Source organism: Engystomops pustulosus, chromosome 1, assembly GCF_040894005.1.
Source record: "Engystomops pustulosus chromosome 1, aEngPut4.maternal, whole genome shotgun sequence".
NCBI classification, from domain to species: domain Eukaryota; kingdom Metazoa; phylum Chordata; class Amphibia; order Anura; family Leptodactylidae; genus Engystomops; species Engystomops pustulosus.
This window is the reverse complement of record NC_092411.1, coordinates 35,381,141-35,407,064: the sequence shown is the minus strand read 5'-3', so window position 1 is coordinate 35,407,064 and position 25,924 is coordinate 35,381,141. Positions and strand designations below refer to the sequence as shown.

The 25,924-nt window shown below is 39.3% G+C and overlaps 1 protein-coding gene across 5 annotated transcripts in view; it reads right to left on the bottom strand.

The window, feature by feature from the left end:
- HOMER1 (homer scaffold protein 1) overlaps positions 1 to 25,924 on the bottom strand; it is a 66,141-nt gene that overhangs the window by 5,402 nt on the left and 34,815 nt on the right. For 4 of the 5 annotated variants that reach the window (XM_072137691.1, XM_072137697.1, XM_072137704.1 and 1 more), the window contains 3 exons: positions 4,389 to 4,548; positions 2,474 to 2,584; positions 1,010 to 1,090 (listed from right to left, as the gene is read on the bottom strand). In XM_072137691.1, coding sequence (XP_071993792.1) covers positions 1,010 to 1,090; positions 2,474 to 2,584; positions 4,389 to 4,548 — 352 coding nt within the window. The remainder of the gene's footprint in view (positions 1 to 1,009; positions 1,091 to 2,473; positions 2,585 to 4,388; positions 4,549 to 25,924) is intronic. The other variant, XM_072137722.1, reaches the window with a different exon arrangement.

Below are 25,924 nucleotides of genomic sequence, written 5' to 3'. Positions count from 1 at the left end.
CCAGAAACTTTTTTGTTTGTGAACTTGTACTACCAGCCACTTACCAACTCATCATAACTTTTTGTTTAATAGTATGACCCTCAGTTATGGCCCAAAAATGATTAAACCATTCTTCGAATTAAAGGATATTTACCAAAATCAAGTATGATAAACCAGGTACACTTACTATGTGGTAATCAGCCTGTGAAGCAACAGCACAGAGGGTTTTTGGTAATGCCCCCCAGAGCACTTCTGGCTCATTTGCATAATTGTACATTTATTTTAGAAAGAAGGAGGCCATGGATGACAAATATAAGAAAATTACCACAGTCACAGTGCTTGGATCTATGACTAAGGCTTCATTCAGACGCTGGCCGCCACCCCTCTCCATAAAGATTTATGGCGCACAGCGTTGTAATACGGGAAAAGAAAGGACATATCCTATCGTTTCCCGGGTAGGGAATAGTACGGTGCGGCACGTACTGCTCCGTGCGCCCATTGCCAGCCTATTGGGCATATATATATGGCTGCCGTATATACACCACCCAATGGTCGTCTGAATGTAGCCCAAGTGTTCCTGGTATATCCTGGAAGATTTACCCTTTTTGTGTTTAAAGTAGCCCTCGGTTAAAGGGGGTGTCCACTCACAAATAGCCATTGAAGGGGGAGATAATATAATAAACAAGGCCTACTGCTCTTGGCTAGACTGGTAATCCGTTACTGACACTTTTGGTCCCCTCTACACTTTAATTCCTGGGTGACTCCTAATACCACATGAAAAAATAGGAGAGGCCTGTCAACCAATCCCAGGATGAAAAACATTATAACCCGAACCAGTGATTGGTTTATACGGTTTTCTTGTCGTGTTTCCTGTGGTGTTGAGTGCACCCAGGAGTTGGAGTCAAGAAAAAAGGGGGGACCAGTCAGTGGAGTGTAGAGAGTTGTAAGTAATATTGTCTTTTTGCCCCCCATTGGAGATGCCCCCTTTAATATTCTCTTGTGAACAGAGATATGGAATAATAAAGAATACCTGTAATTTTTGGCTCAAAGAATCCCTCTGGTCTTGTAGTTCCTTAGCATGTTCAACTTCCTCCTTCAATCTCTCTATTTCCTAAAACAGAACAAGTTGATAGAAAGTTTTAAACACAGAATGTGTGTGGCCCAAACATGGCTGAATGCACTACCAATGATGTAGATTCTAGGGTTTGCATCAGGCACAGCGTTGCTATCATCCTGGCCACCGTTCACACTACTAGAGCAATATTTTCATGGACATCTAATGTGGTGAGCTGTTGTTTTTTTCTATTATTTGTACTGTAACAGGTCAGTAGGCCCTGTATAATGGAGTGGAACAGTTAAAGGGATTTTCTGGCACTTTCTGGGTTATCCATATGAAAAGGAGAGTGTCATTTACAAAGATTTTCTTCATAACCATTGGACTCATGCATAAGCTGGCGTTAGTAAACTCATGGCTATTTACTTGTTAGTGTTTTGTAGGAATTGGGTAGTAGCAGAGTCTCTTGCTGGGATCTATTACTTCTCGAGTGTGTATAAGTTTAACTTGCTACCATTCTCCCATTCATTTAACATATCCAGAAACTACCAGGGAATGGTGAATGGAACAACTAAAAAGTTAAAGGTCCAACCTAGGTTTGAAAAAGTGCTGCTTTTATTATTTGGGTCCATTAAGGAATGAAGCTAAGGTGCACCGGATTATAAGGTGCACCATCAATAAATGCCTGTTAAAACATCTAGGTTCCTATATAAGGCATACCGGATTATAAGGCGCACCGGATTATAAGGATGAATGACCAGCAGGTGGCAGACCTGTGCACAGTTCAAGGCAGCATATATAAGGCGCACCTTTGATTTCTGAGAAAATCAAAGGATTTTTGGTGCGCCTTATGGCCCGAAAAATACGGTAGTTATTCCTTCAAGTGTGCGCTACTGGTCCAATTATCCCATTGAGCGTCAAATTGTGATAATTTATTGCTTTGTGTCGCAATAGCCTTTTCGTAAGCATATTTGATGTTAATTTGCTGAATGACCTCGTTTATATTGGGGCATATAGGGTCTTTCCAGTGGCGGGTCACTATTAGCTTGGTTGACATAACTTGATGGGCTATTACTGTGTGGTTTTTCTGGTTGTTAAATTCCTTCAGGTTTAGTAGTAAAGCTTGATGTGGTTGAAGTTTGGTGTGCTGGTTACTCAATGATGCTTTGGCTTGTTTTTGTGTTTGACCGCTTTAAAATCATCATTCAGGGCAGATAATGATAAATGATAAAAGAAAATGATAAATAACATGATTTTATCCATGAACATGAGCACACCCGATGTGTAGGTTTGGTTGTGATCCTCCCGACATGGACATATTGCATATAAACACTGTTACAACTAGCCATAGCTATGATTGGGGATACAGGGGGACACCCTGCCTAATCATAACCATGGCTAGTTGTCAATAAAGCAATATGTTACAGAAATGTACTGTACCTCTTCTTTCTTTTTCAGGGTGACCTCTAGTTCTTGTATTGTCTGGCTCAGCTCTGACTTGTGCGTTTGCACTGCGTTCGCTTGACTGCTTTGACATTCTAACTCACTCACCTGTGGAAAGAGCAGAAGACGGTAAACGATTCAGCAAGTGTTATTTCAATATTCGATAATTGACTGGGGGCTGTCAAACAAAACCAAGTTGTGGGCTGCATTCTGTTACATGTGTCAGATCAAGCACCCTAGACTGATTCTGCAGAACTGAACACAGTGGCCCAGATTTATTAAACGTTCTGCGCCAATTTTCTGGCAAGCTTTGCACATAAATACATGTGCAAAAAGCTTGCACATCTATTTAGCATGTAGATGTAGCATTTCCGCTAGTATTGTGTCGCAGCTGCAGTATGTCCACCGCAACACAATACTCTGTGCCTAAAGGGCCGTTCCGATGCACATTTCCACTGGCCCCCACATTTATGTTGAGCAGTCTGACATAATTGTGGCGCACGCTCGTTAAACTGAGTGCACCAGAAAAAAACTTGTGCACTCAGTTTAAGTGCTATCAGCGTGTGGAGGGTGCGTCATATTAGTGAAGACCGTGCGCCGGTATTCAATAATCTGGCACACTCTGCACATTAGTGAGGCAAATTGCACTATTGATAAGTGTGGATCCAGATCTATTAAACTCGCTGCACCAGTTTTCTGTCTGACTTTGCTCTAGAAAGAACATGCAAACTGCTTGCACATGTATTTATAAAGTATCTGCGCCACTTTTGTGTCCGACAAGTCAGAAAAATATGCACCTAGGAGGAGGAGGCATTACTGAAAGTGTGATACACATGGATTTGGACCCGTGCCCTACATCTTTTACCACCCTAGCAACGCCCCTGACCAACAGGCAATTATACTTAAAGGGTTATTCCAGGAATCAGCATAATTCATATAGAAAGGGTAATTATAATATAAACTAATATGTAATTAGTTGTAATTTAAAATTTTGCTTCTGTTAGCAGAAAATGCTGATGACATAGACTGTAATAAAGAATTAAAATGCTACTGGCCCTTTAATCAGTCCTGTGGCTTTGTCCCCGTGGAGAAGACACAGGACAGAAGATGGCCGCTGGTCACATGTCCACATTACATGTCCTGCTCCTGCCTGTGCAGGTCATGTGATGATCAATATGTTTGGCTGTAGTCGGATGCTTGCAGAACATCCACTATGGCCTGTGTTGTAGTGAGACACATCTTAGTTAGGTAATGTACAGTAATGGCAGTTACACATCATTACTATGGTAACAGAACAGGACATTCTGGGAGCAGAGCATAAGAGGGAGGGGCTGTTACTGTGAACTAAAGGATCATGGTACTTGTAGTTTCCAGTAGCGGCCATCTTGGTGATAACTGCACATATTTTAGAGAGCCATAAAATTTTCGGAATCATAAAATTTAACTACTAAAACCCCATTTTGTGACTAATGTTGTATTCATTTATTTCTATCATCATGGGTTTTTTTTAACCAGATGTTCATATTCCCGGAATACCCCTTTAATGTATACTTATTCACATCTGTCCCAAATGTTGTGGACTGGACACTTCTGTTACAGGAATATTACATTTATATTAGAACAATATAAATCAAATGCCCAAATGAGCTGTTACACGCCTAGAAAAAAAAGACCCCTTCCCTTATCAACTTAAACCTAAAATGTATTACCTGCTCATCTTCAGCACCAACCATAAAGATTAGGATTTTCCAAAAAATTCATAATAAGCAATCATGAGGTCACAAGAAAGTAAGATTTGTAAGAATATTTAATGAAAAATGAATATGGCTTGTCCCTTTCTTTAATTATCTGGCCCAAGTAATCCCCTGCAGCTCCACATCATGACCCCGCGCTACGAGATGTTTATACCCACCCGTTTGTGGAGACGCTCTGCTTCTTCCTGATACGCGGCAAGCTGTTGTTTCCATTGTTTGACGTTGGCAGTAGACTCCAGCAAGGCTGCTGTGAGCTTGGCATTGTTTCCTTTGAGTGTAGCCAGTTCAGCTTCCCAGTGCTTGTTAATTGCAGAACTGCTATAAAACACAAAATAATGTAAGAGATGCAGGGTATAGCACTGGCTACACAGATACAAACATGCAACAAAGCTAAAAACATAATGCAGAATACTCTAAATGCAAAATTATGCAAATCATTTACATTCATTAGGGCAAAATTTATTAAGAGCTGGTATTTGGTCGCAACGAATATGCTAAGAGACTACTGTGCCCGGATTAATTCCACATGACGTCTTGTCTGGCATGGACATGTGATATAACCTGTGCCAGGAACCTGGGGCCAGCTATAATGAAAGTACATTTTACGCAGAGGTGGTGTTCGGAAAGAAAAAGTCATAATTCCTGACTAGTGGTTCACCAGACATGAGGCGAGTTGAGCCTGTTGCCTCAGGGAGCACCACCTGCAACAAGATGGGAGGGCAGCACCAGGAGTACAGTCACCTGCTATAAAGCAGGTCCTGACACTTAAAAAAACTTAAAGGAAACCTACCATTTAGAATGGCAGGGGTAAGCTGTAAGTACCGAGCACCAGCTCAGGGTGAGCTGGTGCCGGTACTTACATTCGTTAGTGTTATAAACCTCGGTATCGCGGTTTTAACACTTTTTAAACTTTAGAGCAGAAGGGGCTTCGGCGCTGCGCACGACCGTGCACACGCAGCATCTCCACTATTTCCTATGTAGGCGCGCGCACGATCGTGCGCACGCAGCGCCGAAGCCTCTTCTGCTCTAAAGTTTAAAAAGTGTTAAAACCGCGATACCGCGGTTTATAACACCAACGAAAGTAAGTACCGGCACCAGCTCACCCTGAGCTGGTGCTCGGTACTTACAGCTTACCCCTGCCATTCTAAATGGTAGGTTTCCTTTAAAGGGGTATTCTCGCCTGGACATTCACATTCTGTTTGATCAATCTGCCATATATAAACATTTCTTCAATTGTATGTTATTAAAAAAATGTTCCTGTGTGAAGATAATTTTCCATAAATGTAGTCATGTTGTCCCTTAGAAACGAGATAGCTTCCCCGGATACGACCACCTCTGCTGGAGTGATTGCACAAAGGAACAAAAGGTTATTGTATATAAAATGTCCGGGAGTTACTAAATGTCGCACAGCCGTCCTGTGGTAATGATTGCTGAATCCTGGTGGTCAGGCAGGACTCTATAGCACATGTCTGGCCACTGCTGCCTAAATATGACGTGGTCGTAACCGAGGAAGCTATCTCGTTTCTAAGGAACAACATGAGTACATTTATGAGAAATTATCTTCACACAGGAACATTTTTTTTAATAACATCCAATTAAAGAAATGTTTATATATGGAAGATTAATGAAACTGAATGTGAATGCTGAGATGAGAATACCCCTTTAAGACACTGATGGAAAACCCATTTACTAAACAATAACCTGATATATTACTACTGGATCGGGCAAAGGCGGGCACATAGAGGTTAGGTCCACCTCTGTTCCTGGATTCCATGGATTTTACTTCCCTCCGTGGAGAAACCAGTGACTTATTGAAGAAGAAGTGGAGCTGAGAAACCATTCAAGAGAGTAGGATTTGAGCTGCAGTTTCTGGGCCGGCCAATACACATGAAGTTGAAATTCTAGGTCCATTCTATTTCGATTTATCAGTCAAATTCCTATTTTGGAACCAAGAACTTCGAGAATCAGGTAGAGGTCAGGGATCCCAAGTGACAGTTCCCCGCCAACCTAATATTGATGTCCTATCAAAAGTCAAACTCTCAATGATCTGAGAAGATCCATCAAAATGACAAGCCATCAATATCCCATCTTACAATTCCTTAGGTACGTAGTACTGGCTATCCATATTTAATGCATCTAAATTTGACATATTTGTGGTGGGTACACAGTATGCCTTTAAGAATAATTTTCAGCTAAGTAGGAAACATCAGCTGGTTCCGATTCCTCCGGAGAGGTTTTGCCATCAGTTCTTTAAATTACTTTTGATCTCTGCAGTTAGTGTTCTGCCTTAATCATTCATAAATCTGCAAACACTTCAAAGCAGATCAGACATCTCACCCAGAGTGAGAGGGACAAGTTTATTTAACTAAGGAGAGAGAAGTCCTCAAATGTGCGCAGATGTGGGGAAATCGTCTCATTAGATGTGGTCTATAAATAAGCGGAAAAAGTAAATCACAGAAATTCATGTTATATGTACAGTCACTGAGTGTAGAAAGTACAGAGGTAGCTGTAATACCTGGGCTGCTAAACCATTTTTCTGATGTGAGATAACGGAAAGGGGAACAAAACCTGCCTAATAGGTGTGAGCTAAGCCTTAGGCTTAAGTTTCCAATGCATTTATATTCCGTTTACATTACATCAACATTGTGTTTACATTACGTTTACCTAGAGGTTACATTGTAACAGTAAATACAATGTTAATAGAATGTAAACGTGACATAAACACAATGTAAATGCAATGTGTGACCTCAGCTTTACAGAAACAATAACTCTTGGAGTTTTGGAAACTTTTCCACTTTTTCTCCCATTCCCGAGAAGGAGTTATTTTAGGACTGTAGCTTGTTAACCTTTTTATTTTTAATTGACTTGGTAGTATAGGAGGTTACCTTCCATTACTATTTTTTTTAAAAAGAGAACAAAAAACACGTTGCCGCCGCCGATGCGGAATGTCCGACGAGGATTCAGAGCTGCCGCGATTCACTAAGTTCGTGCATCCAGTTTCCTGCATGTATCGCTTCCCAGTGCATGTAAGTGACCCTTAGTAAATGTGCCCCATGGAATATGGAAGTGATCCATGGAGTATGTTATTGCCTGCACAGTTGGAGCCTGGAGGGGCTCCTGTGACTCCCACTAGAGCACTTGCAGCTAATTAGCATAACAACAAAAAAACTATTAACACCATAAAAAACTATTACAAGGCCAGTTCCTACATAAGGGTGCAAAATGTATTCAATCAGTGAGGCTGCTTTATGAGGTATGAATCAGACAGTAGATTTCCTTTAACAAGGGTGAGACATGAATATTGTATTACCTAAGCAAATCATTAAAAGGAAAGCAGAAGCTCTTGCAGGTAACTTAAGCCACAACGTTTTATTGTGGTATATGAAGTAATTAAAACACCAATGAAAACAAAACCATTGAATGGAATGAGGGTTCTCCTAAAATAAAGCGCAAATGCATGGCAGTCAGTCCTATTTCCCATCTCCCAGCTCTCCTGATTAATTTAATGGCGTACATCAATGCTATTTCACGCTGTTAGACCATAAACCCAGCTGAACGAGCTGCTCTCCATGTTGGAAATTATCATTAGAATTAATGCGAGTCATTAAAGAAGTACCTTCTCTATCTGCGCGTCGGATCAGAATTCACTGCCAAGGGCTATGAAAGCAGTTTTATTTTCTGCAAAGTAGGTCAGTTATGAAAAATAAATCCCATTAGTTTCACCATATGGAGTATTATTTGGCATAGAAGATAAGCATACAATTATTTAAGCTCACCAGAAAAAAAAAATGCAGAGCAAGAGATTATTAGGGACATAGCTTTCTATATAAGGTATAACTCCATACGGAGGAAGAGAACATTCTCCTTGGAGCTGAAGAGCGGCCTCTCAGAGACATCTCCAATCAGGACTGATAAGATGATCTGTTAATATTTTTGTAATATTTTAATTTATCAACTTTATCAGTATTTATAGTATATCAGAAACGAGGATGTAGCTATAGGGAGTCAAGAGGTAGCAGAGGTCCCTGTTCAGGTTTGTACAGGCAGTCCCCTACTTAAGGACACCCGACTTACAGACGACGCCGAGTTAAAGACTGACCCCTCTGCCCACTGTGACCTCTGGTGAAGCTCTCTGGATGTTACTATAGTCCCAGACTGCAATGATCAGCTGTAAGGCGTCTGTAATGAAGTTTTATTGATAATCCTTGGTCCTATTAAAGCAAAAAATTTTAGAAAATCCAACTGTCACTGGGACAGAAAAAAAAAAATTGTCTGGAGCTACAATTATAAAATACTGTATATACTCGAGTAAAAGCCGACCCGAGTATAAGCCGAAACCCATAATTTCAACACAAAAAAACTGTGAAAACCTATTGACTCGAGTATAAGCTGAGGGTGGGAAATGCATTGGTTACAGCCTCCCAGTATATAGTCTGCCAGCCCCTGTAGCATACAGCCTGCCCAACCCCTGTAGCATACAGCCTGCCCAGCCCCTGTAGCATACAGCCTGCCCAGCCCCTGTAGCATACAGCCTGCCCAGCCCCTGTAGCATACTGCCTGTCCAACCCCTGTAGTAGGAAAAAAAATAACACTGTACTCATCTTTCCGACGTCCCCCATAGGTCCTTTTCTGTCTCAGACTGTCTCAGACAGAAGAGGACCTATGATGTCAGAAAGGTGAGTTTTGACTTTATTTTTTTAGTTGACTCGAGTATAAGCCGAGTTAGGGTTTTTGAGCACAAATTTTGTGTTGAAAAACTAGGCTTATACTCGAGTATATAAGGTATACAGTTCTGACTTACATACCAATTCAACTTAAGTACAAACCCAAGGAATCCATCTTGTACGTTAATCAGGGAATGCCTGTATTTAGTAATGATGCTGCTGTAGTCACTTATACTGCTTACACCCCTATTGGTGGTGTCAAGCTAATGCCTGTCCATAAACCCCCAGCATGTTACTAGTAGAGAGCAGCCCTGGACCTAGGAGGAGTTCAGAATAATCATTGTTATTTTTAGTTTTAATACCTTTCAGAACCATTTATAAGGTGGGCTGCGGCGGTGGTAAACCAGGATGTTTTAAAGAGTTTATATTTTATATATATATATATATATATATATATATATATATATATATATATACATATATATATATATATATATATATATATATATATATATATATATATATGAAAATAATAATAAAAAAAAAAATATTTTTTTTACTGAAATTTCACTTTAATTTAGTATTGATGCTACAAAACCAAAAAAAGACAAAGAACAGAAATAATACAAAAATATACAAATATGTATAAAAAAAATATACTAAACGTGTGTTCATTATAGATTAAAGTGCATACAGCTAAATAAGATGAAACAATATATAAGACCATACATACATATAAGACCAGTGCTTTGTGGGCCTTGTTATAAAGTGCAAAGTGCAGTATATGAATGTAAAGACTGTGGTAATGAACACTGAATCCAAGTGGTCAGACAGGATTCAATAGCGCATGTCTGGCCACCGCTGCCAAAATGTGACGTGGTCGTATCCGAGAAAGCCATCTGGTTATTTAGGAACAACAAGGCTGCATTTATGAGAAATTATCTTCACACAGGAACATTTTTTAAAATAATATCCAATTGAAGAAATGTTTACATATGGCAAATGAATCTGTTTATATGTGAAGGCACTGTTACATAGATCTCCAGGGCCAATACCTAACACTGTCCATCACTGTGTATGGTCAAAACTGCTGGGAGACTCCCTTTAAAGAATAACGCTAGCCAAATCACTTTACATGTGCTAAAATTGCACAGTAGTATCAATGACTGTTGCCCTGACATCAGCAGGGATGCTAGAATAGTCTGGTTAAAGGGGTTGGCCACATAAATTGCCAATGTGTCTTTACTGCCTTGTATATAATTCCTGAATAATTATCAAGTGATTCAGCATTACTGCTACTTACTTTGTACTGTGTGCATATTATCCATGCTTCTTTGTCTACATGTCTGAGCTCTGCTGAATAGAAGGAGCTGCAGCAGGATTTTATGACTCCCTCTTCTATTCCTGTCTCTGTCAGTGAGGACAGACAGTAAAAAGAGAGTGGAAATGGGTGATGCCATGAGGACAGCCTAGAGCAGTGTGAGAGAGGAAGCTTTGTATAAATGCAGAGGGCAACATGGTGAGAACAAAAAATGCTTAAGACTCCTGTGTGTGTCTTTGTGATGTGTATATGCTGTATGTATGTGTATATGACGCATGAGTGTATACGGTACTGTATGTACAGTATGTGTGTATATGCCATATGTATATACTGTGTCTGATTGTTACATGTGTGAGTATACAAATATATCGATTTTTTAAGGGGGGGGGGGGCATTCAGAAGTCTGCTATGGGGCTCTTCCTGCACTAGTTACACCCCTGCCCCTCAAATTTAGCAATAACTTTTTTAGATCTCTTTAAGACGGTACAGTTTTAGATGCCATTTTTAGATAAAATACAAAGTAAAGATACACAGGTATAATTCTTTACTCTGTTTCTCACCCACCTGTTGGCTAAAACACATTAAATCAGCATCAATCTATGTGAGATTGCTCTTAAAACTTAGTTTAGTTTAGCTTAGGTAATACTAGTTATTTGGTTGTGTCACATCTTGTTGAGATGTTGAGTAGTTTATCTGCTGACATTCCAAATATAACACGGCATTCCTTTTCCATGCCGGGATATGTTATTAGGAGACCTTTCATTAACCTCCCTGAATCACACATCTAAATTAGGAACAAAGACACTTATCAACGATTACACAAATATCCTCCTTGTCAAACATCTCTCCTCACTGTTATGGGTTATTATTTCACTATTCCTTTGCCAGTTCTCTTGTATCTACTTCCCAATGTAATAAAATAACATCAACTTATAGTCAGGGAATCTCAAACTCAAAATGTAATTAAAGTAGGGTTGTAAAATTTTGTTATGTATCAAGGAGAGGATATAAGAGAGGAATGGATAGGTGTCACCATTGTGTCCATAGTTTCAGGAATTTTCTGTTGGGCAGGTCTTATTTTTGTGTAGCTGTACACTGGTGACCAGAATAAATTTTACTGTTTGGCGCAAGGTGCTCCAGTCTAACGCTGGTCCAGCCTAGATTCCTTAAAGGACATCTATCACCAGGATGAAGGATTGTAAACCAAGCACACTGACATGCTGCTGTGTGCCCCCTCTGCAAATGAGCCTGAGGAGCTCTATGGATGTCAATGGAGCCTGAACCATTTGGGCTCATTTGCATAATTACCTTCAGTACAGACCAAAACTTTGGACATATGTTCTCATTCAAAGAGTTTTCTGTATTTTCATAACTATAAAAACTGTAGATTCACACTGAAGGCATCAAAACTATAACTTAACACATGTGAAATTATATTCTTAACAAAAAAGTGTGACAACTGTTTACAAAAAAGTGTGACAACTGAAAATATGTCTTATATTCTAGGTGTTTTTGCTTTGATTACTGCTTTGCACACTCTTGGGCTTCTCTTTATAAGAGGTAGTCACCAGAAATGGTCTTCCAACAGTTCCCAGAGATGCTTAGCACTTCTTGGCTCTTTTGCCTTCACTCTGAGGTCCAGCTCACCCCAAACCATCTGGATTGGGTTCAGGTCTGGTTACTGTGGAGGCCAGGTCTCTGGTGTAGCCCCCCATCACTCTCCATCAAATAGCCCTTACACAGCCGCGAGGTGTGTTTGGGGTCATTGTCCTGTTGAAAAATAAATGATGGTTCAACTTAACGCAAACAGGAGGGAATGGTTCAGTATAGCTTCAATTTTGAATAAATCGCTAGCAGTGTCACCAGCAAAGCCCCCCCCCATCACACCTCCTCCTCCATGCTTCATGGTGGGAACCAATGTAGAGTCCATTCATTCATCTTTTCTGCGTTGCACAAAGACACGGTGGTTGGAACCTAAGAACTCAGATTTGGACTCATCAGACCAAAGCACAGATTTCCACTGGTCTAATGTCCATTCCTTGAGTTCTCTTGTGCTTGTTGCCTGATCTTAGCAGTGGTTTCAGAGCAGTGATGTTACCATGAAGGCTGCTGCACACAGTCTCCTCTTACCAGTTGTTGTAGAGATGTGTCTGCTGCTAGACCTCTGTGTGGCAGTGACCTGGTCTCTAATCTGAGCTGCTGTTACGCTGTGATTTCTGAGGCTGGGAACTTATCCTCTGCAGCAGAGGTGACTCTTGGTCTTCCTTTCCTGGGGCGGTCCTCATGTGACCCAGTTTCTTTGTAGCGCTTGACTGCACTTGGGGACACTTTCAAAGTCTCCATTTTTCGGACAGACTGACCATTATATCTAAAAGTAATGATGGCCACTGGTATTTCTTTACTTAGTTGCTTTTTTCTACCCATAATACAAATTCTATCAGTCTATTCAGTAGGACTATCAGCTGTGTACCCGCCTGACTTCTACACAACACAACTGATGGTCCCAACCCCATTTATAAGGCAAGAAATCCCACTTATTACCCTTGACAGGGCACCTGTGATGTGAAAACCTTTTCTGGTGACTACTTCTTGAAGCTCATCAAGAAAAAGCAAAGAGTGTGCAAAGCAGTAATCAAAGCAAAAGGAACCTAGAATATAAGACATATTTTCAGTTGTTTCACACTTATTTGTTAAGCATATAATTCCACATGTGTTAATTCATAGCTCTGATGCCTTCAGTGTGAATCTTTAATTTTTATAGTCCTGAAAATTCTGAAAACTCTTTGAATGAGAAGGTGCATCCAAACTTTTGGTCTGTACTGTACATAACAGAAGTTTAATTTTTACAAGTTAATGTTAATAATTTCCAGGCAAAATTAGACCAATGGCCTCAACCCAACAAGGTAGAAAAACATTACCAGAGTTCTACTTGCTAAAATATTAATAAGTACAAAAACAACCCATAAGAAATAAAGTTATAGTTTACTTGAATTAGTTATTAAGAACAAACATGTTCCTTTATCTGAATCAAAGGAAAGAAAAGCTGAAACATACCAAACAAGCCTACTTAGACATCTGCCATAGCGTTGGTGGTGTTAAAAAGTGGTTGAGTGTAATGTGTGTGTAAAAACGCAAGCTTGTCTATCGAATAACTCGGTAATGCACCAGACAAGACATTACAAAGATGGTCGGACCAGAAACTTTATCTCAGTCTTTGGACTGGGCTAGAAAACTGGACACTATCAATGAGCATTAAACAGCAGCCATCTTGAACAACCTATACAAGGTGTCTCCTCATACAATAGTGAGGTTCACGTGCCACAATCCACAGCCTTGTAGCCTTCATCTACAGGATGTCCTCCTCCAAGGTTAAGGGTTTTTATCATGGACTTTCCTTTCTAGTTCTTTTTTTTTTTAACTCATTTTATTATATAATTAACTTTTTTAATACTACTAATATCATTTTATACTTTGGAACTGTCTCATGGCCATGAGCATCACCATGAATTCAGACATGTCCTAGCCTTGAAGATCTGTGATAATATCCAGGTCAGATTGTGTGCAAATCAGTTTATGATGGGTCCATGGCTGGGACTTCAATATATCGTAAAGCAATTAAAGTATTCCATTTGCAGGTGGACCCCTCGACTTTCAGACGACCCCTTGTTACAGTCGGACCCCTCTGCCCCCTGTGATCTCTGGTGAAGTCTCTGGATGTTACATTAGTCCCAATCTGCAATGATCAGCTGTAAGGTGTCTGTAATGAATCCTTGTTCCCATAACAGCAAAAAAAATTCTAAATCTTATTGTCACAGGTACAAAAAGGTGTTGGAAAATATTGAGTGAAAATTTCAACAAAGGTAAAACATTCTTTCACAATGTAATCTTTATATCATGGACCACACGTGACTTGTTAGTAGTGATCCACAGTGTCATGTGAGACACTTCATATGGTGCACATATTTGATGCTAATGAACAGGCCATGAGTATAGGCAGTCCCCTACTTAAAAACACCCGACTTACAGACGACCCCTAGTTAAAGACGGACCCCTCTGCCCACTGTGACCTCTGGTGAAGCTCTCTGGATGCTTTACTATAGTCCCAGACTGCAATGCTCAGCTGTAAGGTGTCTGTAATGAAGCTTTATTGATAATCCTTGGTCCCATTAAGGCAAAACATTTCGAAACTCCAATTGTCACTGGGACAAAAAATTATTTTGTCTGGATCTACAATTTTAAAATATACAATTCCGACTTACATACAAATTCAACTTAAGTACAAACCTATGGAACCTATTTTGTACATAACCCGGGGACTGCGTGTAAGTGGGTTTCCAGTGTAAAACAATGAAACATTTTTACACAGGATGTCGAGAGGCAGCCAAGTGGAATTTCTATAAATGTTTTAGGAGATAATGCACAGGATATTATATTGTACACTGCAATAACTCAATAGATCATGTAGGCTATAAACAACCAAAAACAACAAAAAGTTTTATTTCTGGTATAAAGGTCTCTTTTTAGAATTACAGCTGTATTATAGAAGTGTATAAGCACTTTGTAGAGTTTTTATTTATATGCTCTTCTAAAAATCCACTTTTAATATTATGCTAATTAGCCAGAAGGGCTCTAGGAAGTGTTACTAAAGCCCCTCAATGCTGTAGCTTTACAAACTGCTACACTGTCTGCCCCTCTGTTCCATCTGCACTTCCTCTTCCCTCTGCCTGATGTAATCTCACTGCAGCAGAGGTAGTTTAAGCACACACTGGGAGGGGCTCTGATAATACCCACATAGCCCTTCTGCCTCATTAGCATCATACTAAAAGTTAATTTTAGAAGGAAGGAGGTCATGGATAATCATGGTGCCTGGATTTATGAGTAAATATCCCTGGTTGATTTTGATGGTAGCAACATACCAGTATGTTGTCAAGCAGCTGAACACCTTCCAGATTGTGGTTTCTTCATGACCTAACTAGGATAGGGCCTAACTTTTGTTCTTGGGAAAACGCTTTTAAGGAACAAGGATAAGGCCAAACTGACACGCGGCCCATTTTTTGTAGCGAATATGTAGGGTATTAGCTTAGTCACTCAGAAAGGAACACAATCTAAGCAGGGGTGTAAATTAAGAGGGTGCAGATGGTGCCCGGAAGCCTTATGGGGCCCATACAAAGTGATCAGGACTATGAATAATACAGAGTTGTTATATGGGGCCTGGTGCAGAGATCAGCGGCTTCAAGTCACACTTCAGACTATAAGGTTCAATAGGTAATATCTATATATAACCTTCAGAGGAATAATAATTCTGACATTACATTAAATATTATATACATTATATATTGGTTCACTACATTTCTAGGTACCTTGTTATATTTTATAATTGAAATGTAGACCCGATGTCCAGGTGATTTTATAGACATTTCTTTCTGGACTGGTATAAGTCACTGTGTTTTATACACTCTTTTATAGTTCCAAATTTCATGGAGCTGATTGTTAGCTTTATGGAAAGAATGTGCAGAACTATGTGTTATCCTGAAACCTGATTTAGTAGACAGGTAAAACTCTGAAAGAATAATTAAATGTTGATCCATGTTAATAACTCATCCCCAATTCAAAGGAAAATGGGAGTCCTTTGTAGACACATTCTTAAAGGAAATCTACCATTTGTTTTTATTTGTTGTTGAACCAAACATACCTCGGGAATGCTGAAGCTACACTGATGCAGAAACATTTCTTGTTTAATCCCTGAACTGAGGGGTTTTGCTCAAAAAACAATTATAAAATTCAGGACCATGGGAAATCTGGGTATCCTGGCTGCTGTACATAAACACATTACTTCCATATACACAGGAGCTGTCCGAACTGTCCAGACAAGAATAATCAACCAGAGCTGGATGACTCATACACAGCAGCTGGGGGATGGTGCAGCGATTGATTACTTCTGCCTGTCTGGAACAAGACTGTGATGACGTATTCTCAGCAGGAAAATCCTGGAACAGTGGTAAGTGGTGAGCACCGGGGCAGAGACAGAACTTCATTATCATAATTTTATAATTGTTTTTTCAGAAAAACCACTCAGCACAGGGAGTAAACTACATATGATTCTGCATCAGTGTATCTACAGCAGTCTTAAGGTATGTTTGGTTCATAATACCTTTAATGGAGTTGTGCTGGTGCTGATCCATTTCTGCTCCATTTATCTTTGTAGGCCTTTGTGATCGCTGTACTTTTGTCTTTTCTATACCATATGCTATAAATGTTTATTGACTCAAACATTGGTATTTCTTGTTGTGTTGTGTCATGTTTTTCAAGGCTTTTAAAAAGGTCAGATGTTGACTTTTTGGTGGCAGTAGAGAGACATATTTTCCCAGGAAGCATTGCCATCAAAACTTGCTACTATCGGGATCGTCACAAGGAGGTTGAGAACTATTTCTGAGATAGTGTTAGTCTATGTATCTGGCTATAACAAATAATTAATGTTACTAAATTATATAATTATATAATGTTATTAAATACATACTTAATATTAAAATATGCTGGTTTATTTTTACATAAATATTGATTTTTCTTCAAAAAATTATCACTTTTTAAAAACCAAGATTAATAATTGATAGCACCATTTTTGATACTCCATCTTTTTGATGGTTGGGTAAATTATTGGTCAACTGGATGTCATGACTATTGTATCTATTACCCCTCCTAAGCCTTAATTGGCTGATCCATACAAAATGTATTTTGTTGAGTGTAAGCAGAATCGTTCATTTTTGCTTTCACCCAGATTTGGCCCAATTTTGAACAAAAGTTCATTTTAGGAATCCAAACATGAAAACCCAGCAGTAACCCAGCAGTGCCAGGACTATAATTATGATCCTTTAAGCATCTTCTTTTCTACCCACCTATGAGCCTTTCACTTCTTCCAGCATCTCAAGCTAAAGACCCTGATAGAGGCTGTTGGCTGTAGAGGCTGATGGTTTGTAAGGGAACACATGTTTATATTATAATATTGCCATCAATGTTATTTCAATGTAATAAGGCATCTTGGCCCTTTTTGAAGCTCTCTGCTATCTCTGCTGTGACCTGCTCCTGAGCTCGGCTATTCCACAGAGTCACAGTTCTTATGATAAAGAAGTCTTGTTGCCTCTGGAGACAAAACCCCTTGTATTTTGGGTTAATTTAAAGCATGGGCTATTTTATTGACTGGATTTGGAGTCAAATATCTCCTCAAAATACAATCCAAAAACGATTTGTAAAAATTCCCATTGTTTTAATGAATGAGGGATCCTGTAATGTAGTGGAGAAGTTTCCTAAGGTTACTTTCATGCAGGTGTATGCCTGTGATAGATGCCATTGTATGTAAAGTACATATGGCCTGGTGCAAGTTTTCTTTTACAGGCCTCTCTTTAGAATTTTCCCCCAACTTCCATAGTGGGAGAGAAGTCTTATTATTTTATATTAGCCTGACACAAGCCAAAAGAAAAAATACTCTTTTGGACTATATCGGGTGAATGTTATGCCGATGTCCAACATATGCGTCGGTAACTACTATGCCAATAGATACGGCAAGTAGACTTCATATTGGTCTAAATGTGGAATAAACTGTATCGGGTTTGATTTACTTTATCTTTCACCGATCCTTCACACCTGTGAAGCCTACAGAATAGTGAATGCAGCTCTGAAATACACAATGATTACAAAATAACTAGTGCACTACATTTATGGTATAATGTGACTTATTAAATCATGGTACAATGGTGTTTGGTGACATACAGGCTAAATAATGAAATTATATGGATTGAGCTATATCCCGAGACAAAATAGTCCCTACTACTCCTTAAGCCATATCATAGGACAGTGGTGGCGAACCTATGGCACGGGTGCCAGAGGTGGCACTCAGAGCACTTTCTGTGGGAACCCATGCCATAGCCCCAGGACAGAGTTCACCAAACAGGACCAAATTTACCGAATCTTCCTGCAGTCCCAGGCAACTGCTCCCAGCGCTATTTTAAAGCGACACTTCATTGACTGTTTGGAACTGCACAAAAAATGAAAAGGTTTTGACAGAAGAATTTTGGAGGTCATCCTGTTGGACCCACCATTCTTCCTGTACAGGAAGACCCTGGAGAGAAGCTACAATGATAGTCTGAATTTTCCCTCTTTCTTTCAACTGTATTGTGGCCTCAGGGGCTGATACAATTAAAAGATTAAAAGAACAGGTAACAATGAGTTACTTCTTAAAATGCCATGTTGGCACTTCACAGTAAATAAGTGGATTTTGGATGTTGCTTGGGCACTCGGTCTCTAAAAGGTTCACCATCACTGTCATAGGACCTGAATCATTATAGATGAGTAAGAAATATTTACATGATGACATGTAAGAGGATATCTACTAATCCCTGAGCACATGACAGATAACCCTAAATCTTCACATGGAACTCCATCTTGTTTTGCAATTCTCCTTTCCTGGAGATCATATTGTAACCCTCTTACAGGATTACATTGTTATTTGTGTAATGCAGGCTAACCCTCTCCTTTACACAGTGCTATGACTTAACTCTTTGTGGCCATACTGACTTATTCACGACATGCAAACTATCAACCATTTCCCATCCATGAGTCCTCCAGTAGGTTGTGAGTAGAAAACCAACACAAGAAAAACAGTCATGGGCTGTGTAGATCTTTTATTTTCTGATATAATAACTTTTCCCTGTTTTGTGTCTAGTACATCTTCTTATTCCAAATGTGATCCTTGAAGAGAAATAGGATACGACTTGTGTTGTGGGTAGTCATGTAGCTTATCTAAGAAGGTCTCATAAATTGATTGCCAAAATCTCCTGTGGTTCAAAAATTATCAACATGGAGATATTGGGGGTCATTTACTAAGGGCCGGAATCGCGTTTTTTCGGCGGGTTGCCCGAAAATTACCAATTTGCGGCGAATTGCCCCAGATTTTTGGCGCATCGGAAAACCCAACGGATTCGGAAAAACCGCTGAATTTTTTTTACAAAAAAAGTGTCGCTCGACATGCACTTACCTGCACCCAGCATAGCTTGGTGAACTTCAGTGATCTCCAACGAACTTCGGCGCAGCAGCGACACCTGGTGGACTTCGGGTGCACTACCTTAGTGAATCGCCGGAAGACCCAAATCAGGGTCGGAGAACCCGCCGCTGGATCGTGAATGGACTGGGTAAGTAAATCTGCCCCATTCTCTCTCGGGTTCATAATGATTGGATCTTGCACCTTCAGTTGAGTTTTCAGCACCAATTTCCCAATTGTTGCACCTTTCTGTAATGGTAACATTTGAACCACAAGACATATTTCTAATCTGATTGATTTCTGAGATAATTCTGGTCTTTAATGACCACTTTCCCATTGGGGAACTTGACCTTGATCCAATATGGCGGTTTTCAAGATGCTAGCCATGTTCCAGACATAGCTTAAAATATCGGCTCTTTCACCCGTTACTTGCTAGGGTATTCAGATATTTCATTTTCCATTTTGTCATTGAAATAAAGGGGTATCTTGGGACTTTTTACTCAATTAGTAACATCCACTTGCCCTTCAATTCTAGAAAGAATAGTAGAGGAGTAATGTACTAGGTGCTGGAAACATCAAGACCCTCAGCCTAGGCTTTAGTCACAAATTACTAGTGATGGTACTTTTTGCAGGAAAAGAATCCTAAAAAGTTTGGAATGGCTAAGCTATTCATTGATCATACAGTAAAATGTCATACTAGGATCTGACCACGCTAGTTTCATGAATTTTGTTTATAACTGATCTGTTTTTGAATGGACGCCTGCAATTCCTGAAGGATCTCGTTGACTTTTATTCAATCATTTGGAGTTCTAGAATTTTTGAGGTAAAAATAATGCTGGAGACTATGATCTTCCTGCTGCCAAAATGATCAGAAAGCCCTGGAGACCCTATTAACAGACATGTGAACAGATACTTTGTACAAAATTAAGGATTTGTGATCCATATTCATGGCATCTGTTGATAATTCTGTTTTGGGGGATGTGTCCTTAAATATTTTTTGAAATGATCACAAAAGAAATGTTTGAGGTGCTGCTCTCAAGCTGAGTGTCTTTGAAGTCCAATCACTGTTGATATTGAATTTTGCTTACTTGTTAAGCCGGTATACCATGTGCCAGTAATGGCTTAAGTGTCTGAAATCAGCAATTTTTCTACCCTGCCATCTGTTCTATCCCCGTACTAAAAGCCAACAAATGTAATAGCGCTCAAGGATTCTGCACAATCCTCCAAGTCATACAATGTTTCCTTTCAAGATGTATTTTCTTCTTTTTTTATTTACATAGATATTATCTGGCCCATACATTGGTCCAGATGGTTGAAAAAGAGCATTATAAATCATGAACAATGCTGCATGGTGGATGGATGATGAGCATGATGACCAACACTAAACAGTTGTTTTCTTTCAGTCCTCTATTTGAGAGAATTATTTGCAATTGCAATTTGGGACCTCCACAAATCCTAATGAGAGGTCTTCATATCTTCTCCCTTGGTGTAGAATGTATAGAACAACATCAGACTTTGCGCTGCTGATCTATACCCCTCTATGGGTGAAATTTAATAATGTGTTACAGGCCCTGACAGTGCAGAGATTGACTACACCAGTCTTTTGCTAGATAAATCTGTGTTATGATGAATTCTGTTGCAGTTTAAGGCCCTGTGCACACAAACACGTGCTCGTCGGGGCAAGCACCGGGCCGAAGAGATGTAGGGAGAGCAATCCTCTTACCGGCATTTAGGACATGTCCCATATGCTGCCCAGCGGCTGCCAGGCTTGGTCGTAGTGTGGTGGGACACAGTGTGCTCGCTGCACTGTAAATTTTGCATCTAGATCATGTCCCCAATAACGGTTGTGTGCTTGAGGCCTAAGACTGTCGAGTTCTGCCTTTAACTGGTCTAAACTTTGTGCCACAATGTGGAGAACCTTCCTAATTTCTTTGGCACACAAGCTATCTTTCATCTGACCATGCCCCTTTTCCAGACACCAGGCCCTGACCATGCCCCTTTGTTGGATAAGTCCAAAAAGTATCAAAAATGGTCTAAACAGCCTTCATAAATCTATTACAAGGAATTTTAGATTATTTATTTTTTGCTGCAAATCCACCAGAAGTCTGGCAAAGGAGTGTTTTTAAGTTTCCCTCTATGTGTAGATGTTGATACTGAGTAAGGCTATTTTAACATGTTTAGTATTTGGTTAGTATTAGTATTTGTAAGTCAAAATTTAACCATGCATTTCAAGAAGTGCAAATATTTCCTTTATAGATTTGCTTAGATTAAAGGACATCTACCACCAGGTTTAAGGATAGTAAACCTAGCCATACCGGTGTGTGCCCCCTCTGCTAAAGATCTGCTTTTCTTTTAGCTTTGTATGCCCCTGTTTTCAAGAAACTAATGGATTTAAAATTAGGCAAAAATAAGCCTGAGGGGCTCCAGGCTCCATTAACACCCATGGAACTGGGAACCCCAGACTCATTTGCATAATTTTTAAACCTTTTATTTTGTTAAAACCAGGGCATAAGAAGCTTAAAGAAGATCAGATCTGACCAGTATGTCAGTGTGCTTGATTTACTATCCTCGATTCTGGTGGTAGATGTCCTTTAAGGGTAAGGGGAAGGAAATTCTTGATGACGGAGGACTTGGCTTATGCACATAGTTATATAATAAATCCTTATTATGTAGCATACTGGACCTTAGTTTGATATTAAAGCATAAAGACATTTTCTTGTGTATTATTTACAGATATGAAATATGAAATACGTATAAAGGTCCAATGAACACTATTTGCACAAGTATTATTATGCCTATAATCTGACATTCTTATGATACATTATATGAGTCTCCTTTGTGACATCAATAGCACACGGTAGCAGTAATCCATATTTTAACCTCCGAGAAAGAAAACACTACATTTATTTATTATGCATAATCGGCATCTTTAATATCTATATAGCACAACACTTAAAAAAGACGCTTTAATGTCAGTACCAGAATAGTGAAGACAATGAAGCAAAATTTTTTTGCAGAAACCAAATTTGCCCACATGCTGTACACGGATATAATAGGATTAGATGGAGATACTACACAAAATTAACACCACAATTTTAGCCAAATGCACAAAAACTCTTAAACGTTTTTACTGCTGTCAATAAAAATTTGACATTTTAGCGCATGCAGGTAAGGCCTATATTCATTTATGCTACATTATGTTTCCCCCTCAGTATGTCTTGAAATCTTTTATCTTGACAATTCCTTGAAGCTTGTGACATCTTGTACACTCTTCTTGTTGCCTAAGTGGGATGGGCTTAAAGGAAATCTGTGCAGCCTCCAGAGGCAGTGTATTGTAGAGCAGATAAAAGATCCTGTGACCTCTTCAGCTAAATGTACTAAAATGTTGGTCATCCAGGTAGGAAGACACGTAGTTACCTAGCAGGAACACAAACTCAACTTTCAGAATACACAAAGGAGGTTCTGCATGATGGGAAACATAAATATCCATCTTAAGGCAGTGTCACTGGGGTTCTGTGTCCACCAAGAAAAGTTATTCTGGATTCCCAATCTCCTTTAACTTTCCCCTCTTTTAAGTATTTGTAGCCTCAGAATCAGATTGTCTTCTCCAGAACCTTAGAATCCAGTATAGAGTTTGAGGATGGGCCCACCAGAGGATCCTCTGCTCCTCTGGTGGGCCAGTCTGACACTGTCTGAAAGGTAAAAACTGCCAGGCATCTGGTATTCACATTAGAAGTAGTAAAGCTTAGAATTTATGTAGCTTAAATATGGGGGTGTTGTGACATTTATAGATTTTTTGCATCTAAACCTTGGAAAATGATTAAATGAATGGTGAAATTATCCAGCATGGTATCGCTGTGTACAAATATACACATACGTACTGCTACAGTATTTAAGGTTTACCCATAAGAACATATGTGAGGTCTTGGCAGCTTCTCATATTTATTCATTTGTTCTTGCTGAGTAGAATGTAAATGAATGTTGCTCACTTCTGCCAGATATCTTTCTTTATGGCCACAACTACCCAAAACATTTATATATGATGTGGTTCCGTCATAAAAACACCTCATGTCACCATATATGGAGAAAATGTTCATGCATTCAATGTCTACCATCAAAGTCAAGCATGGATATACCAGGGACACTTACTCTAATATCCAGGCACTGTGACTGTGGTAATCTTCTTATATTTGTTGTCCATGGCCTCCTTCCATCTACAATCAAGTTTTACAATTATGCTAATGAGCCAGAAAGGCTCTGAGGGGTGTTGCCAGAGCCTTTCCTTGCTGCAACTTCACAAGCGTGTAACAACCTGTAAAGCCAGATCACAGAGGTGCAAGGGTAGCTTCTCAGACTCATTAGCATAATTTTAAAAGTTGATTTTAGAAGGAAACAGGCCATGGATAACAAACATAAGAACATTACCACAGTCACTGTGCCTGGGTCTATGAGTAAGTGTCCCTGGTTTATCATGTTTGGTTTTGACAGTAGATTTCCTTTAAAGAGAGAGCGTCCAGTTGTATATACAATATACATCTCTGGTTGGTATGTTATAGAGCAGAAGGAGCTGAGTAGATTGATATTTTTATGAATAACAGAAATCACCACAACTTGTATTTTATACTTACAGTTTAGGAGTCATGTAAGGAATATGAGTCAGTCATACAGGAAAGCTCAATAATCAGTGAATAAGACCGCCCACTGGACTCTTTTGCTATACTAAATCTTTTCCCACAAACCTATATATAATACTGTTCTTTTAAAAACTTGATCAAATCCAATTCTTGTATCCTTGCTTAATACGTTAAGTTACAAAAAGTTACCTGATCCAGTTACAAAAAATGCTACATTTTTATAGGTACAAACACGAACTGTAGAAATTTTTTTAAAAAAATCATAAATATATAGGTAACACGGAAAACACATTTCTACAAAAATACTGCAATAATTTCCTGCATTGGCATGCTACTAAGATAATATAAAGTTTGTGGCAGTATATATCCAACAACAAGAATCATACAGTACCAAGTTCTCAAATTGCATACTGGACCAAGTGTTAAAAAAACAGCAGATTAAATGATTAAAAACGATAATAAATTTATATACAGGATAAATATATTTGCTTAAAGTGAGGCCTCCGGACTCCAGAGTGCATTACATCACATTGTGTAATACAGACTCTTCTCAGAAATAGAAATTGTGATCAATAACTGAACAGGACACTCAATGTCAATGAAGCAAATAACAGATTAAAGCCGAACACTGTGAGCGCACTATTACACTGTATAATAACCTCATAGCCAAAAAGTGTGTTCAACATAGAAGGTGCAAGACTTGCTATAACAATATAAAAAATCTAGTTTTTCACTCTATATGAGGAAGAGATTGCATAATAAACAGCAGTTTAAAGGGGTTGTCCACTGTCAGCAAATAATTGATATTGTGTTTTAATAAAAGTTACAAAAATACAATTTTCCAATTTACTTTCTGTGTCAATTCCTCACTGTCTAGATCTCGGTGTGGCTGTGAGGAGGTGGAGGGAACTTGACTGCATGGTCTGCATGGTTGAGCTCCCTTGCCTACTTGACTTTATGTTATGAAATAAAGAGGAGCAGTAAAAGTGGATTTTGGAACAATGGTAGAGTACAAAGAAATAAGAAGTACACTATTAAGATACAGAATAAGGTACAATTTGGGGTGTGGGAACCCGTCATCAAAAACAGGCACAATAAATCTTTTGCACTTCCCACTGTACCTTTGCTGAAAAATGCAGCTCTTGGGTCCCAGCTTATATCTGCCTCCTGCCATCAGTAAAACCATCCCCCAAACGTTTTCAGCCTTTGTCTATGTTAACCCCTCCCACTGCTGCTTGGCTCCTGCCACCAGTTTAGATGGGCCCCGCCCATCGCGGGTATTTAAAATGTTGAGAAGATCTGCCTTTTCCTACTCAATGTTCACTACTAAATACACCATGCAGTGAGAGGGACAGCATTCTGGTAAGCACCAGGAGAGGACTTCCTGTCTACTCAGATTGAGATTTAAAGAGACACTGAGCTGTCAAAAGACGGAGGTGGGGTTCACTGGCAGCCTGGGAGAAAACATGACTCTTTTCTTCTGAAACTGACTCATGTCTACTTTGCGTATTAGAAAAATGGCTGTAATTGAGGTGCAGTGCCTCAGGTAATTTTAGGACTTTTAACCCTATTACTGGTCTGAGGGTAAAAATTATGGTTACAGGTCCTCTTTAAATTGACACAGCGCTGCTTCCTATGCTTGCCATATGTGCCAGACCACTTCATCCCATGCTTTCTAAGATTTTACATCATTTTGTAAAATTAGATACATGTACAAGAAGGTGAGAGGAAATTTGTACATAAAAGTCATATGAGAAAGTACTCAGTGATAAAGTGTACACATCAAAAGATCAAAACCAATACCAAAAACTCAAGGCACAAACCGACATCAACATTTTCCAATGGTAATGGTTTTTTACAGTGCACATTATTGGACTTTACACCAGGTAAAATACTGTAGAACCTCAAATTGCACACTCACATCACAGCATGTGTTGCCGGCTCAATTGACACTTATTTGCATAATTTTGCAGCTTTCAATGGATCACTACGAGATTACTCACTACAAGTTAAAAAGGGGATGTGTTATAATTACATTTTACAT